The 17,797-nt window shown below is 36.9% G+C and overlaps 1 protein-coding gene across 2 annotated transcripts in view; it reads right to left on the bottom strand.

The window, feature by feature from the left end:
- Positions 1 to 9,258: 9,258 nt before the first annotated feature.
- PNPT1 (polyribonucleotide nucleotidyltransferase 1) overlaps positions 9,259 to 17,797 on the bottom strand; it is a 49,396-nt gene continuing 40,857 nt past the window's right edge. For both annotated transcript variants that reach the window (XM_040453681.1, XM_040453682.1), the window contains 7 exons: positions 17,411 to 17,494; positions 17,012 to 17,095; positions 15,831 to 15,937; positions 15,699 to 15,754; positions 14,662 to 14,740; positions 10,667 to 10,714; positions 9,259 to 9,554 (listed from right to left, as the gene is read on the bottom strand). In XM_040453681.1, the coding sequence (XP_040309615.1) occupies positions 9,396 to 9,554; positions 10,667 to 10,714; positions 14,662 to 14,740; positions 15,699 to 15,754; positions 15,831 to 15,937; positions 17,012 to 17,095; positions 17,411 to 17,494 (617 nt within the window). In that variant the 3' untranslated portion in view covers positions 9,259 to 9,395. The remainder of the gene's footprint in view (positions 9,555 to 10,666; positions 10,715 to 14,661; positions 14,741 to 15,698; positions 15,755 to 15,830; positions 15,938 to 17,011; positions 17,096 to 17,410; positions 17,495 to 17,797) is intronic.

The following is a 17,797-nucleotide window of genomic DNA, read 5'->3' as shown; positions in this document are numbered from 1 at the left end:
TGACGTATGTGCAGTTATAGGTATTGGCCCAGAGGCATCTGTCATACGAAAAAAGCAGGCACATGTCACAAAGGGCCCAACGACTCAATATACCATGTGGAGACTTAGATTGGGAGTGGGAATAACAACTCAATGACAAATATATGTGTGAGGAAAATGGTTTATGTGCCTATACACCTGAGTTTTTATGACCCAGCTGGAGGTGTGTTTCATGGGCTACTTGGAAACAAGAAAGCACAACAGTGCTCCTTCAGAAGGGGCTGCTACATCAGGTTGTCAATCAAAGGCCTATAACCCTGTTAATTTTACCATCATTAACCCAGGAGATTCCAAGTGGTGATGGGGCACCCGAAGTGGCATCCGGATCCATGGGCGAGGCAGACACCCAGGGAACTGTGCTATATTTCAATAGAGTCAATACTGCCCATCCAACCACGTCCCATCAAGTCTTCCACTCCTTCTATGAAGAAATAAGAAGTAGCCCCCTTCCCATTTCAGTCACAGCAAGGAACTAACTTGTTTCTAGCCCTAGCAGAGACTTTAGCCCATACTCTAAAGATCTCTTCTTGCTATGTATGCAGGGGAATCAACCTGGGGGGGTCAATGGCCATGGGAGGCTAGAGAATTAGATCCCCGGAAACCTTATAATGGAACAGAATAAGTCCTACTTTCAGGGTTTGGCTCCTCAAAACCTGTTATTGAGAAAAACTGCCTTGCTTGATGGGGAAGAAAGTTTACCATCTCTGTTGGAAGGTTAACGTGCCTAGGCCAAAGATTTTATAACGCATCCACCTGGAAAATCCAATGGTGGGGTCCCCAGATCACCTTGAGCCAGATCCCTACCCCTTGTCCAACCTCTCTCATCTCCAAGAGGCCTGGGACAATGTTGACACAGCCATCAAATGGCAGGCCCCAGGTGGAAGGACAGCCTATACAGTACTTGCCCTAGTCTTGTCAGGGTCATGTGTGCTGGGAACTATTCATCCATCTTCCTGCTCCCACTTGCCAAAGGGGAACATTTGGGAGTCCAAATGTATGGGGACAGGGAGACTCAAAGGAAACGATGTGCCCTACAAATTGGCAATTGGAAAGATGATGAATGGCCTCCTGAGTTATAATCCAATATTACAGCCCTGGGCACAGGATGGGTCCTGGGGCTACCACACTCCCATTTATGCTAAACTGTGTAATCAGACTACAAGCAATTATAGAAATTGTAACCAATGAAACTGCCAGAGCTCTTAACTTGCTAGCCAAGCAGCAAACTGAAAATGCACAATGCTGTCTATCAAAATCGCTTGGACTTAGATTACTTACTTGCTTCTGAGGGAGGAGTTTGTGGAAAGTTTAACCTAAGCCTACAGGTAGGTGATAAAGGAAAAGTCTAGAGGAGATCACAGATCGAATGAGAAAGATTGCTAAAGTTGGGACCCTGGGGTGTTATTTTCAACTCTTGGGGGATTCAAAACCCTCATAGGTATTATCCTCTTGATTTTGAGAGCTTGTGTAACTCCCCTGGTTATACGGTCTATCTCCAGCCTCATTGAGGTAATGGTTGAAAGGAAAACGGCCGCATGTGAAGATGTTACAGAAGTACAAACCTCTAAACCAAGATGATGCTCTTTGACCCAAAATAGGGTATCTGAGCATCAGAGGCGGGGTGGGGGGGGAATTTGGTAGAGCCCCTCCTCTTAAGGAATGTGGGGAAAACCTCAAGACAAGTCAATCTATGTGTGTGTGCGTGACATTTCTCACAACTCTGTAACATAGACTGCCCATTCAGACTGTATATTACCATATATGGGAGACAAAGGGGGCAAAATTGTACAAATTCGGCGCCCCCGCCCAGCTCCACTGTGCTGGGGGCTCAGCCTTTTGGGTCTTAGCCTGCTGAGCCTGTGCTGACATGAGTAAAGCTGCTTCCTGGAAAGAAAAGCCTCAGTGTTCTGACTCTGTGTGAGTCACAGCTACAATGGGAGTACCCCTGAAAAGTTTGTTCTGCAGACACCTCTGGGCCCTCAGGAATTGCAGAAGTGGCTCATACATCCTAGTAAGAAGTAACAATTCCCTCTGCTTACAGAAAGACCTCTTTCTATAGTTGGTCTCATTTTTTCTCCTAGCTGAGAGACTGTGGTAGCTAGGGTTAAATCTCAGCATCATCTGCCCAGGGACTGCTGGGACTGATAAGGGAGGAAGAGATTACACATTGAAGGAATTGAAATAATTATCTAGCATGTACTAGCAAAGAGCCAGAGGAGTACACTTGGGATTGGATTTTGAGGGTCCTTGATCAAGGGGGCTGGAGGTTAAGATTGGATAATTAAGATTTTGTTGGCTTGGGATACCTGTGAAACAGAAGACTTAACCCAGGTCAGGACCTGAGGGGACGGGGCATACTTAACTGCTAACATAGCTCTTCAAAGCTTGGGAAATGGGAGAATAGAAATGAGCTTACACCATGGAAGCTTTTGACTTCTAGAGAAGATAACCTTTTGGTTTTGGCATACTTACCTGATTACTGCTTCCTTATTATTTGTAACTAGTTGTTTTGTAACAAATGGTTTTTAGATCCCCTGCAAATGTGTTTGTTCTTCTCAACCTCTTTTTAATCTTATGTGGATTATGACCTGAGAATACTAATGATAGTAATAGTGGTGATTCTTGTTTTCTTCCTGAAAACATTACTTAAATGGTAATGTCTCCAGTGTTGTATACAAATTCTTAATTTCTGATAGATACCACTTAAGTTACGGACATTTCCTAATATTTTAAACTCTCTTGTGCAAATTTTATAAATTGCCTCTTCTGCATGTGATCATATAGTTCTTTTGTTATCTTTATAATGAATTACTGTATATTCTTATTCTTACCATCCTTATATTCCCACAGATCTACTTGGTCCCAATAGATCTTGTCAATATTTTATTACGATAATTTATAGGGCGGAGGTTCAAGATAGTAACAAAGATCTTAAACTTACCTCCTCCCATGAACACAACAAATTTATAGCTACATATGAAACAATTCTCTCTGAAAAGGACCTGAAAGCTAGCTGAACAGCATCTCTACAAGAAAGGATAAAAGGGCCACATTGAGATGGGTAGGAGAGGCAATACATGGTCTTGCAAGAACTGACCCCCCCCCACCCCCTGCAGGCACAGAGACCACCAACTGGAAAGGATCTCCTAATACAGAGCTTGTCCCTGAGGAGTGAGAGGTTTGTGCTCCTTATCAGGCGCCCCAGTATTTGGTAACTATATCAGAGAGATGAGCCCCCAAAGCACTTGAAAATCAACTTCAGGAAAACCAGAGGGCTTTAGGGAATGGAAAATCCATTCTTTTTTTTTTTTCTTTTGGTTTAATGTCTATTTATATTTGAGAGATAGAGACAGAGTATGAGCGGGGGAGGGGCAGGAGAGAGGGAGACACAGAATCTGAAGCAAGCTCCAGGCTCTGAGCTTTCAGCACACAGCCCAGTGCAGGGCTCGAACTCATGAACCACAAGATCATGACCTGAGCTGAAGTCGGACACTTAGCCAACTAAGCTACCCAGGTGCCCCGAAAATCCACTCTTAAAAGGCTCATGCACAGACCCACTCATCCTAGGACCCTGCACAAAAGTAAGTTTGCTAATCTTATAGCATCTGCTAGAGAGACAGGAACCTGTTGGGACTCTTGGGACAGAGGTGCTGGCAGACACCATTTTTGCATTCTCCTTCTGCCTTGGGACTGGTGCTGGCCGTGGCCATTTTTGCACACATACCCCCTCCTCTCAGCCAAGGCCTACCCTGCTCTAGCTAGTGCCCTGCCTCCATGGCCCACCCTGCCAGGCAGTGGGCATGTATAGCCCACATAAGGGACACTCCTTGAGCACCTGGCTCGGGTGGCCAGGGTGAGATGGTGTTTCTGGACCCCCTGGGACTGAAATAATCAGTCCTTGACAGGTTACCACCTCCAAGACACTGCACAAACAGCAGACTGAAATATATCCCCAGTGTGCATGTGAAAAAGGCATTTTTTCTTGTCCTAGAGCTTTAGCCTGAGGTGCAGGATTCAGGTTTGCCATATATTCAAAAGCTATAGAGATGCCCCCAGAAGATGGGCCGGGAGATAACCATATTAGTGCTCTCCCATGGCCACATAACAGCTCACTGATACCTCCCAGAAAGGAGCTTATGTGAGTCTATAGCCACGAGTTTTGCAGTTGTTACCCCAGGGTTACCTCCAGATTTCCTGGTCTGAAAGTCAGCATGGTTTATTGATTGCAGACCCACAAGACTATATATTTACATACCTTGAGAGCTGCTACCTGTAGATCTGGCTTATTCTATACCTAAAAGTAGTAAAAGAACAAATGAAGCCCAAAGTTAGTAGAAGGAAGGAAATAATAAAGATCAGAGTTGAAATAAATGAAATGAATAATTGGTTCTTTGAAAAGATAAGCAACACTTATGAACCTTTAGGTAGGCTCACAAATTAAAAAAAAAGACAGGCCTCAAATAAAATAAAAAATGAAAGAAGTTACAACTGATCATCCAAGACTGAATCTTGAGGAAATAGAAAATTTGAATAAACCAATTGCTAGCAAAGGGATTGAGTCAATAATTAAAAACCTCCCAACAAACAAAAGTCCAGGACCACATGGCTTCACTGGTGAATTTCTACCAAACATGCAAAGAAGATGTAATACTAGCCTTCTCAAACAAGATACCATAAGAGAAGAAAATTACAGGCCAGGCCAATAACCCTGATGAACATAAATACAAAAGTCCTCAACAAAATATTAGCAAACCACGTTCAACATCATTAAAAAGATACACAAGGGTCGTCTGGGTGGCTCAGTTGGTTAAGTCTCTGACTTTGGCTCAGGTTATTCTCGTGGTCTGTGAGTTTGCGCCCCATGTCGGGCTTGATGCTGACAGCTCAGAGCCTGGAGCCTGCTTCAGATTCTGTCTCCCTCTCTCTCTGCCCCTCCCCTGCTTGTGCTCTGTCTCTCTTGCTCTCAAAAATAAATAGACCAAAAAAAAAAAAAAAAAAAAAAAAAAAAAAAAAGATCATACACCATGACTGAGGTTGATTTATCTAAGGGATGCAAGGATGGTCAATATCCACAAATAAATTAATGATAGATACATCACATTAACATTTGCATAGAAGAATAAGCTATTGTGTGTAAAGTACAAATAAGGCCAGGAGACTCCAAAACAACTGTAGAGAGAGAACTGCCTCAGTTCATAATGACTTAGCAGTCCTCATACCATTCTGCCACAGGGAGTGTGACTTGGCTTCTGTGAAACAAATTCATGTCCCTGGGATAAATTCCCTCTTTTGCTTTAGCTTATGTTGGTTTCTGTCCTTTGATACCAAGACATATTCTTAGTTTTTCATTTACATTGTCTACCTACCTGGTCTCAACTCTCATTAGCCTAGAATTTTGTAACAGCCTCTTGAACTTTAACATGATCTCATTGTCTACCTTCTTTTTGTAAGTAAACAAACATATTTTTGCCTGATTAAATGCTTTGAAATATCATTTTGCACTGGCCTCCTCTTGACTTGTTTTCTTTAATAAAATTTGTGAATTCTGGCGAAGAGAAGACACAGATTAAGGAGTAAGACTATGTTAAATTGGTTTATAAAATGAAAAGGCTACTCTATAACATAAAATACCGAGTGAATATGAAGTTGTTAGTGCCTTTATCTGGAATTCTTTTTCCAGAATAGTGGCACATCTTCCTCTGCTTCATTCAGGTGTCTGCTTAAATGTTACCTACTCAGGCCATTCTGGTTAATTTTACCTAAAATGGTAGCTTTTTTCTTTTTTTTCATCTTTTTAAAAAATTATTTATTTAATTTCAAGTTAGTCAACGTATAGTATTGGTTTCAGGAGTAGAACCCAGTGATTCATCACTTACATATAACATCCAGTACTCATCCCAACAAGTGCCCTCCTTAATGCCCATCACCCATTTAGTCCAACCCCTCCAGCAACCCTCAGTTTGTTCTCTGTATTTAATAGTCTCTTATGGTTTGCCTCCTTCTCTGTTCTTATTTTTTCCTTCCCTTTCCCTGTGTTCATCTGTTTTGCTGCTTAAATTCCGAATATGAATGAAATCATATATTTGTCCTTCTCTGACTTATTTCGGTTAGGATAATACACTCTAGTTCCATCCACATTGTTGCAAATAGCAGATTTCATTCTTTTTGATCTACGATTAATATTCCATTATATATATACACATAACACACACCACATGTTCTCTATCCATTCATTAGTTGATGAATATTTGGGCTCTTTCCATACTTTGGATATTGTTGATAGCGCTGCTATAAACATTGGGGTGTATGTGCCCCTTCAAATCAGCATTTTTGTATTCTTTGGATAAATACCTCGTAGTGCAATTGCTGGGTCACAGGGTAGTTCTATTTTTAGTTTTTTGAGAAACCCCATACTGTTTTCTAGAGTGGCTGTACCACTTTGCATTTCCACCAACAGTGCAAAAGTATTCTCCTTTCTCTGCATCCTCACCAACATCTTTTTTTCTGAGTTAATTTTAGCCATTCTGACAGGTGTGAGGTGGTATCTCATTGTGGGTTTGATTGTATTTCCCTGATGATGAGTGATGTTGAGCATCTTTTCATGTGTCTATTAGCCATCTGGATGTAGTCTTCGGAAAAGTGTCTATTCATGTCTTTTGCCCATTTCTTCACTGGATTGGTTTTTGGATGTTGAGTTTGGTAAGTTCTTTACAGATTTTGGATACTATCCCTTTATCTATCATTTGGAAATACCTTCTCCATTCTGTTGGTTGCCTTTTAGTTTTGTTGATTATTTCCTTTGCTGTGCAGAAGGTTTTTATCTCAGTGAGGTCATTTTTGCTTTTGTTTCCCTTGCCTCTGAAGACATGTCTAGTAAGAAGTTGCTGTGGCCTAGGTCGAAGAGGTTGCTGCTGCCTGTTTTCTCCTGTAGGATTTTGATGGTTTCCTGTCTCACATTTAGGTCTTTCATCCATTTTGAATGTATCTTTGTGTATAAAGAAAGTGGTTCAGTTTCATTCTTCAGCATGTCGCTGTCCAATTTTCCCAACACTATTTGCTAAAGAGCCTGTCTTCTTTCCATTGGATATTCTTTTCTGCTTTGTTGAAGATTGGTTGGCCATACATTTATGAGTCCATTTCTGGGTTCTCTATTCTGCTCCATTGATCTAGGTGTCTGTTTTTGTGCTATAAAATAGTACTTTTTCTTAATCACTTTATCCCTTTACCCAGTTCTTTTTCTTTAAAGAACCTACTAGCTGTTATGCTACATACTTCTTTACTGTTGGCTTCCATCCATTAGAACGAGCATTGGAACTTCATCTGTTTTGTTTACTGATACATCTGTAAATGTTTACTGATTCATCTGTTTTGATACTGATACATTAGTAGTGTTTGGAACAGAGTAAGTATTGAATAAATGAATGATTACTATGCTTGGCATAATGAGCTAAGAAAGATATATTTATACTAGTATCTTAAATCTGGAAGTGTAAGATACTCTATGAGAAGAAAAAAATGATTGTATACAAACTGTAATTTATGGGCAAGGGGTTATCACAGTAACTAAGAATATGAAGGAAAAAGTGTTGTATGTGCCTATAGTGCACGAACTACCAAAGATGGGCACTTCAATTTTAGTTCTTACAGCGTTTTTAGCATATAATTATATGCACTTTCATTTTTAAAAATATTTTTAAACCTTTCTATTTTTTTAATGTTTATTTTTATTTATTTTTGAGAGAGAGAGAGAATGAGAATGAGTGCCAAGTGGAGGAGGGGCAGAGAGGGAGGGAGACACAGAATGTGAAGCAGGCTCCAGGCTCCGAGCTGTCAGCAGAGAGCTGGATGCCAGGCTCGAACCCATAAACCATGAGATCATGACCTCAGCCAAAGTCGGATCCTCAACCAACTGCAACCAACTAAATGCACTTTTAGAAGTACTTCATGGAAAATAGAGAAAACTATCAATATTTGAAGACAAAAATAAAAGTTCAGACATAAAGTGTAAGCTCTTGGTTTAAGTGGAAATGAGATCTTTTTGGAGATTTGTTAGTGGGCTGTATTGTCACTTTATGGAACCAGAGTTTTAAGAACTAGCTTCATTTTTCTCCTAGTAGTAGTAGTTGGGAGTCCCTCTGAAAAATAGAAATTTAAGAAAAATATAAATTACTATTTTGAAATTCTACCATTAAAGTTTATGTCTTAGAAGGCAAAGTGAGAAATGAAAGATTAGAGAAAAATCAAATGTACGAAGCATATAGTTTCTATTTAACATCATTTTCAATTAATCTTAAGTATTTCAGAAAATGTGCCTACCATAATTATATATTATTTAGTATATAATATTGTATAATCAGTATTTATGGACTTAAATACATTTAAAAAATATTTGACTAAATTTTCAATATTTTATAAACTATGTATGAGTCATGAATATATAAACATTTTATCAGAGTTATAAAAGGATTGCATATTCTAAATTATGGCTTCCATCAGCTATTCACTTTTTTGTGTATTATGTGATAAATGAAATCATGGAAATGAACATTTTATAGCTATTACTAATAATTATGTCAACAGCCTTTATATAGGACTGTTTCAAGCATTAACTGAAAATCAAGGTCTTTCCATCCTTTATACCAGGAACATACATATGTGAGCAACATACACAAAAAATGACCTAGATCCTTTTGATGAGTAAATGAATTTCCTATATTTTCTAAATATTCTAAATATATTTGCTAAATTTGAAAAATGTACTCCCTCATTCTAGTTAGGATCCCATTTATAATATTTATTCCACTACATTTATGGTTTTATGACCAAATTGAAAGATGGTGTATCATTAAAAAAACAGATCAAATTAGCTTCTTCAACTCCTTATTATATCTGGTAACTGTACTAAAGAAAATGGCTTTGAATACGGCAAGTCCCAGTCTGTGAAAGTTGTAGGCAAGTACAGCACTTGTGCAGAGGTGAACTATTACATGACCAAGGGTAAACTGTCACAACTATATACAAAGAAGGAAAAGAAGATATGTAGGAAGAGATCCATTACAGTAGCAAATGTTACCTATTATTTCTAAGGTTTTAAGCTATTTTGAAATTATAGGAACTGAAGGGCAATCTTTTTAAAGATGTATATAAATGGTTTAGTTTTAATATTTATTCATTTATAACATAAAAATAAGAATAGAAGTAACTCTTAAAATAAAAAAATAGACCACATAAAATGAGCATTTTAATACAAATCATTAGAATATATTTATACTATATATAAATCTATACATTAGAAGACACTACTGAAATTTTGCTCTACAGAATATCATTCTAGAATTCTCTTTAAAACAACCAAATCACTGGGAAGAATTAGATGATGACTGTGAAACAGATTCTCCCATTACAATACTATTTCTGTCATTTAGAGTTTTGACAACAGTTGTAGCTGGAGACTGTAGCACTTTACGAGAGAGCCTCATTCTTCCATCAGCTGGATCACGTCCAAAGTATTTCACCTATATTAAAGAAACAAATTTACTTTGAAAGTTATAGTACAGTGATTGACATCCAAATTAGAAGATATTTAAATTTACATAGTGCAAATAAAACACTGATTAATGTTTTTACTTGTCTGCTGAAAGCATAGCTCAGTGCTAAGTAGAGGTATATGCTAATAAATATAATTTGGTTAAATAGTGATTATAAAAAAAGAAGAGACCAGCATTTAGTTGTCCAATTATAATCTTCTGTTAGACTCATCTGTGCCTTCCAGGTCTCTACACTGGAAGAACAGTGAAAGCCATGGTCAATGATTCTAGATAAGGGATTTCTGAGCCTAATGGTGCTACAAACTATATAGGATTATGCTTGGGTCATTTACACTATTTCTCAAAAAGGACTATCACACTGGAGATTATTTGGCTTGACCTTAGACAACACAAGTCAGGGGGAATTGTGGCAGTTTTTAAAGTCCCTTCCGATGTTAAAAAAACAATCTTATACAGATGTATCTTAGTTTTTATTCTTCTCCAGAGGCTACCTGAACAATGGGACTACAGATTGGGAATAAACTAGAAACCTTAGTTACCCGGGTCATGGATGATAGGTGTAGCTGGAATGTGGTATGGAAGAACAATAAAACAAAAGAAACAAAACCAAACCACACCACACCAGACTGGCAATGACTTCCTTTATCCACTCATAAAAGACTATAGAAAAGGTCAAACAACATGGCTTTCATCAAACTTAAAAACTTTTAGCCTTAAGCAGTGTAGAAGCAATTAAAGTCTCAACTCCTCAAATATGACATTCGAGGCCCTCAACAGAGTTACTACATTTTCAGGGTTCTCCTGTCCTGTCTGCAAATCACTGCACAGTCATTATTGACCTCATGTATTTTTAAAAGCTCTAAAGGGGACTACTGTTCTAACTAAACTATAAGCTAGGGGAAAGAATTGCATCTTAAATCTTTAGTGAGTCTATTTAAGAGCAAACCTAAAGTTTAAAAAGCACAGCATATAAATAATGTAAATCACAGATGTTGCTCTGATTCTTTCAGCTTACTTAAAAAAATTCAAACTTCGGATATAATTTACAACATTAAGGGTAAAAAGTTGAATACAAGTACCTGAATTTCTTGGCCAACTTCTAATCCTAAAGCAGTAGGATGTTTAATCTGAAAGAGAACATGTTAATCTATTAGTTGTTGTATATAATTTCCTCATATCCATAGTAGTACACATTTTTTAAGTAGAAACAGCTTTATTGTTTTTTTGATTATAAAATCTGTTGATAAAGACTTAATACATAAGTATTCAGATAATAGCAAAAATTACTGAAGACCTCTATACTTTTAGATCACTACTGCTAATACAAGTATTCAAATGTCTACTTAGTGTGTATTACATTTGTAAAAATGGACCTTAATGAGCTTGTCTTATAGTATGTTAATTTTTCATTCAATAATATGTTGAGGAAATCTTTTTACAGTGGTGAGAATGGACATCCCTGTTTTGTTCCTGACCTTAGGGGGAAAGATCTCAGTTTTTCCCCATTGAGGATGATAATAGCATTTGTCTTTTGTATATGGCTTTTATGATCTTGAGGAATGATCCTTCTATCCCTACTTTCTTGAAGGTTTTTATCAAGAAAGGATGCTGTATTTTGTCAAATGCTTTCTCTGCATCTATTGAGAGGATCATATGGTTCTTGTCCTTTTTTTTTATTGATGTGATGAATCATACTGATTGATTGGCGGATACTGAACCAGCCCTGCATCCCAGGTATAAACTCCACTTGGTCGTGGTGTATAATTTTTTTTAATGTATTGTTGGATCTGGTTGGCTAATATCTTGTTGAGGATTTCTGCATCCATGTTCACCAGGGAAATCGGTCTATAGTTTTCTTTTGTAGTGGGAGTCTTTGTTTGGTTTTGAAATCAAGGTTTTGAAATGCTGGCTTCATAGAAAGAATTTGGAAGTTTTCCTTCCATTTCTACTTTTTGGAACAGCTTTAAGAGAAGAGGTGTTGACTCTTAACTTAAATGTTTGGTAGAATTCCCCTGGAGAGCTATCTGGCCCTGGACTCTTGTTTTTTGGGATTTTTGATTACTAATTCAATTTCTTTACTGGTTATGGGTCTGTTCAAATTTTCTATTCCTGTTTCAGTTTTGGTAGTGTATATGTTTCTAGGAATTTGTCCATTTCTTCCAGATTGCCCATTTTATTGGCATATAATTGCTCATAATATTCTCTTATTATTGTTTTTATTTCTGTGTTGGTTGTGATCTCTCTTTTTTCATTCTTGATTTTATTTATTTGGGTCCTTTCCTTTTTCTTTTTGATCAAACAGGCTAGGAGTTTATCAATTTTGTTAATTCTTTTAAGGAACCAGCTTCTGGTTTCATTGATCTGTTCTGTTTTTTTGGTTTCAATAGCATTAATTTCTGCTCTAATCTTTATTATTTCCTGCCTTCTGCTGGTTTGGGGTTTTATTTGCTGTTCTTTTTCCACTCTTTAAGGTGTAAGGTTAGGTTGTGTATCTGAGACCTTTCTTCCTTCTTTAGGAAGGCCTGGATTGCTATATACTTTCCTCTTATGACTGCCTTTGCTGCGTCCCAGAGGTTTTGGGTTGTAGTGTTATCATTTTCATTGGCTTCCATGTACTTTTTAATTTCCCCTTTAACTTCTTGGTTAGCTCATTCATTCTTTAGTAGGATGTTCTTTAGTCTCCAAGTATTTGTTACCTTTCCAAATTTTTTCTTGTGGTTGATTCTGAGTTTCATAGCATTGTGGTCTGAAAATATGCATGGTACGATCTTGATCTTTTTGTACTTGTTGAGGGCTGAGGACATCTTTTTTTTTTTTTTTTAATTTTTTTAATTTATTTTTGAGACAGAAAGAGACAGAGCATGAACGGGGGAGGGTCAGAGATAGAGGGAGACACAGAATCGGAAGCAGGCTCCAGGCTCTGAGCCATCAGCCCAGAGCCCGACGCGGGGCTCGAACTCACGGACCGCGAGATCGTGACCTGAGCTGAAGTCGGACGCTTAACCGACTGAGCCACCCAGGCGCCCCGAGGACATCTTTTTATATCAATGTATGAAACAATAGAGTATTCAATTATGTAATTTGTTTGATATCCTAAAGATGGTCATTTAATGTTTTCAATTCTGGTGTTGCAAATGTTAATAATTACTGAATCTAGGTGTAAGGTATATGGGTGTTCAGTGTACTATTTTTTCAACCTTTCTGTAGGTAATTATTATTTCAACAATTGTGTATTCATTTACTCAAATTATCCTCTCAAAACAAAGTCCTAATGTTGAACTTCTAGGGCCAAAGGTACTCATACACATTTACCAAACACTCTCCAAAATGTTTGCCCCAATCCTGTCAACAGTATCTGAAGTATATGAGAATGCCCATTTGTTTTACCATATATTTTCCCACACTGGGAATTTTCAACTATCTGAAAGCTGAAAAATAGTAACTTAGTTTTATTTGCATTTAAAACAATTGCTATTGCTATTGCTCTTTCTTACTGATCCATATAATCCCTTTGTATATGAAACCTCTCTCATGTTATATACATTTTTTCCCCTAAGTTGCTACTTGCCTTTCAGCTTAATTTAGCTACATACTTTTTTCCCCTTAATGTTTGTTTTTGCGACAGAGAGTGTGAGTGTGAGCAGGGCAAGGGCAAAGAGAGAGGGAGGCAGAGGATCTGAAGCAGGTCCTGCACTATCGGCACAGAGCCTGACACGGGACTCGAACACACAGTGAGATCATGACCTGAGCTGAAGTTGGAGGCTTAACTGAGCCACCCAGGCACCCTTCTGCCATATACTTAAAAAAAAAAAAAAAAAAAAAAAGGTCAAATTTAATCAATTTATTTACATTTTTGGCTTTGATATCATGCTGAAAACTATTTCCCCAGTCCCAATATTATTAAAATGTCCCAATTTTCTTCTAGTGTCATTCCTCAACCCCACTCTCCCATGCCCAGATTTTCTTTTTCTTCCCTCATCACCTTAAAATGTTTTTTTGTTTTTAACAGCTCCTCAAAGCAGATGGGATTTTGGTATTAAAAAAAGTAGACATCAGGGGCACCTGGGTGGTCAGTCCATTAAGTGTCTGACTTCGGCTCAGGTCATGATCTCACGGTTCACAATTCTGAGGCCTGCATCAGGCTCTGTGCTGACAGCTCAGAGCCTGGAGTCTGCTTCAGATTCTGTGTCTTCCTCTCTTAATGCTCCTCCCCTGCTCACACACTCTCTCTTTCAAAAATATACATTAAAAAAAAAAAAAAAAAGAGTAGATATCAAACCAGCTACTCCAATATGAATTATTGAATAATCTTTGTTTCTTCACAGACTGAAAATGCAACTTTTAGAATGTATTATGTTCCCATGCATATACCTGGATGACTTCTGGTCTCTATTTTCTGTTGCATAAATTGTCTATTTCTGGGTCAGTAATACACTGTTTTATTCTGTATAGCTTTATATTTCAAGGTTTGGTAAACCAAATACTCCTATTCTCTGCCCCCCCATAGTTTTCTTGAATAGTTTCATATTTTTAGCTTTATCCTGCCATGCTTGGTTGGCCAAGAAAAGTGGCAAGACAGGGCTACAACTAGATATTTGTAGTTAACTGCCACGTGTTAACTCTAGATGTAATACTCAAGAATGTTTCTATTCCATCATGAAAGAACAAATATAAACATCTGTGTTAAAGAGTATAAGAACCTTTTGTCATTTTTAGTTTTCTTTATTTAGGCTAGTATTGGAGAAAGTACACAATCCTCATCAACCCAGATAATTTCACTATGATTATTTTAAGGCAGTTTTATATTTTTTTAAAATTTTTTTTAACGTTTATTTATTTTTGAGACAGAGACAGACAGAGCATGAATGGGGGAAGGTCAGAGAGAGAGAGGGAGACACAGATTCTGAAACAGGTTCCAGGCTCTGAGCTGTCAGCACAGAGCCCGATGCGGGGCTTGAACTCATGAACTGTGAGATCATGACCTGAGCCGAAGTCGGACGCTTAACCAACTGAGCCACCCAGGCGCCCCTTTAAGGCAGTTTTAAAAATAATTAAGTTATTTATTTTTTTTTACCTTTCGTTGATCAAGTTGTGTGTTATGAAGCAGTACTGCAGTCATATTTGGATATAGTTTAACCATTACTCCAGTGTCTCTGAAAAGGAAATAAGGCTAGTTAAAATAGTAATATAGTAATATCTGTGTATGTACTGATAATCAAACTGATTATGTATTCATATGGGAACAAAGTAAACCACACACACAATAAAAAGTAGGATTCTCTAACTTATATTTTCAATTGAACATACAACCCATATTTAAATACTTGTGAATCAAAGTACAGAGAAAAGATAAAAAGGACAAGCTTTTAGACTGTATATTTTTCTGTATTTCTTTTCATAGTATTTCCCAAAACATTTTGAAATGACATTAAATATTTTATTTTACTTTTAAATATTTATTTATTTATTTTGAGAAAGAGAGGGAGAGAGAATCCCAGGCAGGCTCCATGCTGGCAACACAGGGGCTTGAACCTATAACCGTAAGATCATGGCCTGAGTTGAAATCAAGAGACAGACACTTAACTGACTGAGCCACTCAGGTGCCCCTCCTTTGGTTTTTATTCTTTATTATTCATTTCATATCACTTTGAACATTCAGGCTACATCTGATACAGTTTTTTTTCTTCTTAGATAGTGGATTTTCTCATTCTGAAAATCAATCTTTTCAGCTGATGTTGAAGCTGACATTTTAAAAAATGCGCTCCTTAGGCATTAAGTAATACTATCTTTACAACAAACTAACAAGAAACTACCAGAAAAAGAAGAAAGAAAAAGGTCTAGGTCTTTTCTGGGCCTGTTTACTATTAGAAGATTTAAATGGTGGGAAATTTGGTTTAAGAAAACAATTCAGATGTAAGAATCTATTAGTACAATCGCAGAATCATCTTATTGAAAACAAACTAGTATAGAAAATAAAATATACCTTAAAAATAATTAATGATTCTATGGTAATTGACATAAAATCTAAATACCTTATACTTTCAAAGTACATAATGCAAATGGGAAGTTAATGTGCACTTATAAATCTTATAAAAACCAGAAAAGCATTACCTGATTTCAGTTATTGTGGCAGTATACACTGCTCCAAATTCTAGTTGGTGCTCTTGCTGTAAGTGCAAAATAAGTCAAAAAATTAATAAACAGCAACAGAAAAGAAAAAAGTATTATAAGATCTATACTTACATCATCTCTGCAGATTTCAGTAATGAAGTCTCTTGCTTCATGCATAGCACTGGGTGTTGGTGCAAATACAGAAAATGTTTCTTCATCCACCTGACTAATAGTTACTCCTTTTAAAAAGATAATTTAACATATTAAAGTTAATTTGCTCATGTGAGGGGTGCCTGGGTGGTCAGTCAGTTGAGTGTCTGACTCTTGGTTCTGGCTTAGGTCATGATCTCATGGTTTGTGAGTTGGGGCCCCACACTGGACTTTGTGCTGACATCACAGAACCTACTTGGGATTCTCTCTCCCTCTTTCTCAAAATAAATAAATAAGCTTAAAAAAAAAAGTAGATGTGACAGCAAGGGATTGACCTGTAAATAGCTGGGCAGGGTTGTGTTATATTTAGTCACTGCTTTAGGAATGATAGGATTCATTCACCAATAAATACATATTGCACACCTGCTATGTATCAGACATTGTGCTAAGCCCTAAGGAAACAACAGTGAGTCAGTGTCCCTGTGCCCTTGGAGCCTACAGTTTGGCAGGAGAAAGCATATATAAGTTCTAATTTTGGAAGGTTTGGCTTTGCTCTCTTAATTATGAGTAGAAACTATACTATAATGTTTTCCTCACTTTTTCTTCTTTCTCTTACCCTTTAGAGTGATGAACAGACGGGTAAGGGATGAAATTATGTCAGTTTATCAACTAAAAAGCTGGTTAAGGCAACTCTGCTTCTCATTTTCCCTCAATAACTTCAAAGCTGGTAAGTACTAGGTAACTTAGATTGTTTCCAGAAAAAACAAAGTATACTATTTCTTTGTATACAAACTCTTTATATACAAACTCTTTGTATACAAACTTTGTATACATACTCTTTAAATAGCTTAAATAAGACTAAGTGAAAAACAGAATAGAAGATTACAGCAAAATTCTCTAAAGTTGAAAACTAAACATTTTTCTAAATGTTCAATTTTAAAATGTTGCAAAGAAACTGATGAATTCTAGGTGATCCTTCTTGAATACAGTTAAGGATGAATGCTGATTTATTAAGAGGCATACAGAAAACGTAAAGACATGTCAATGTTACATTCTTTTCTCTTGTTCTTTTCTTAAACATATTTTTGGAGCATCACAATAGAGATGAAATGGACCCTTACATGGCCTAGCATTAAAACCCCCAAACTTCATACAACTCTCACCTGTTTCAGCCTGAAGCTTTTTTAAGTGATATCCACCTGGTCCAACAAATTTTGCCCGTTTTGATAATGGAACCTGAATAGTTTCTGAAATGTAGTACAGACAAAATTATAAATAACTCAAATATGTATATGAATATAAAACATGTCTTGATCAGTCAAGATTTTTTTTTGACTTAGACACATGTAAAAATATTTCATGTAAAATAGAAAAATAGTTATTTGACTAAAGTTTTTGAAAGTTCTAATGTCTAAAAATATCTCCCCAAATTTAAAGCATTTTCACTATGGAAGTATTTATTTCTGTTTTATGTATGGAGTTAAAGGAAATTTAAAAGTAATAACATACTTTTATATATTAATGTTTACCTTATCATGGAATAAATAATTTTAATGCGTTACCTACAACAGGTCCATTTTCTTTTCTAGATGCTCGAGGTTTTGAAATAGTTTTGTTCATAATCTGTAAGATCTCCTTCTTTGCCACTACAAGAGATAAAAACATGATAAAAATTATAACTACAGTTGACCTTGAACAACTAGAGACTAGGGACACCTACCCCTGCTTAGAAAATTCATGTCTAACTTTTGATTCCCCAAAACTTAACTACTAATAGCCTATGTTGCCTGGAAGCCTTATCCATAACAAAAAAGTTAAGTAATACATTTTGTATGTTATATATATTATACACTGTATTTTTACAAAGAAGTAAGCTAGAGAAAAGGAAATGTCATTAAGAAAACCATAGGATGGGTGCCTGGGTGTCAGTTGAGCATCCGACTCTTGAT

The sequence above is a fragment of the Herpailurus yagouaroundi genome, unplaced genomic scaffold (assembly GCF_014898765.1).
Source record: "Herpailurus yagouaroundi ecotype Mexico unplaced genomic scaffold, PumYag 210, whole genome shotgun sequence".
Classification (NCBI taxonomy): Eukaryota; Metazoa; Chordata; class Mammalia; order Carnivora; family Felidae; genus Herpailurus; species Herpailurus yagouaroundi.
Note: the sequence above shows the minus strand (reverse complement) of the source record. Positions and strands in the feature narration are given on the sequence as shown.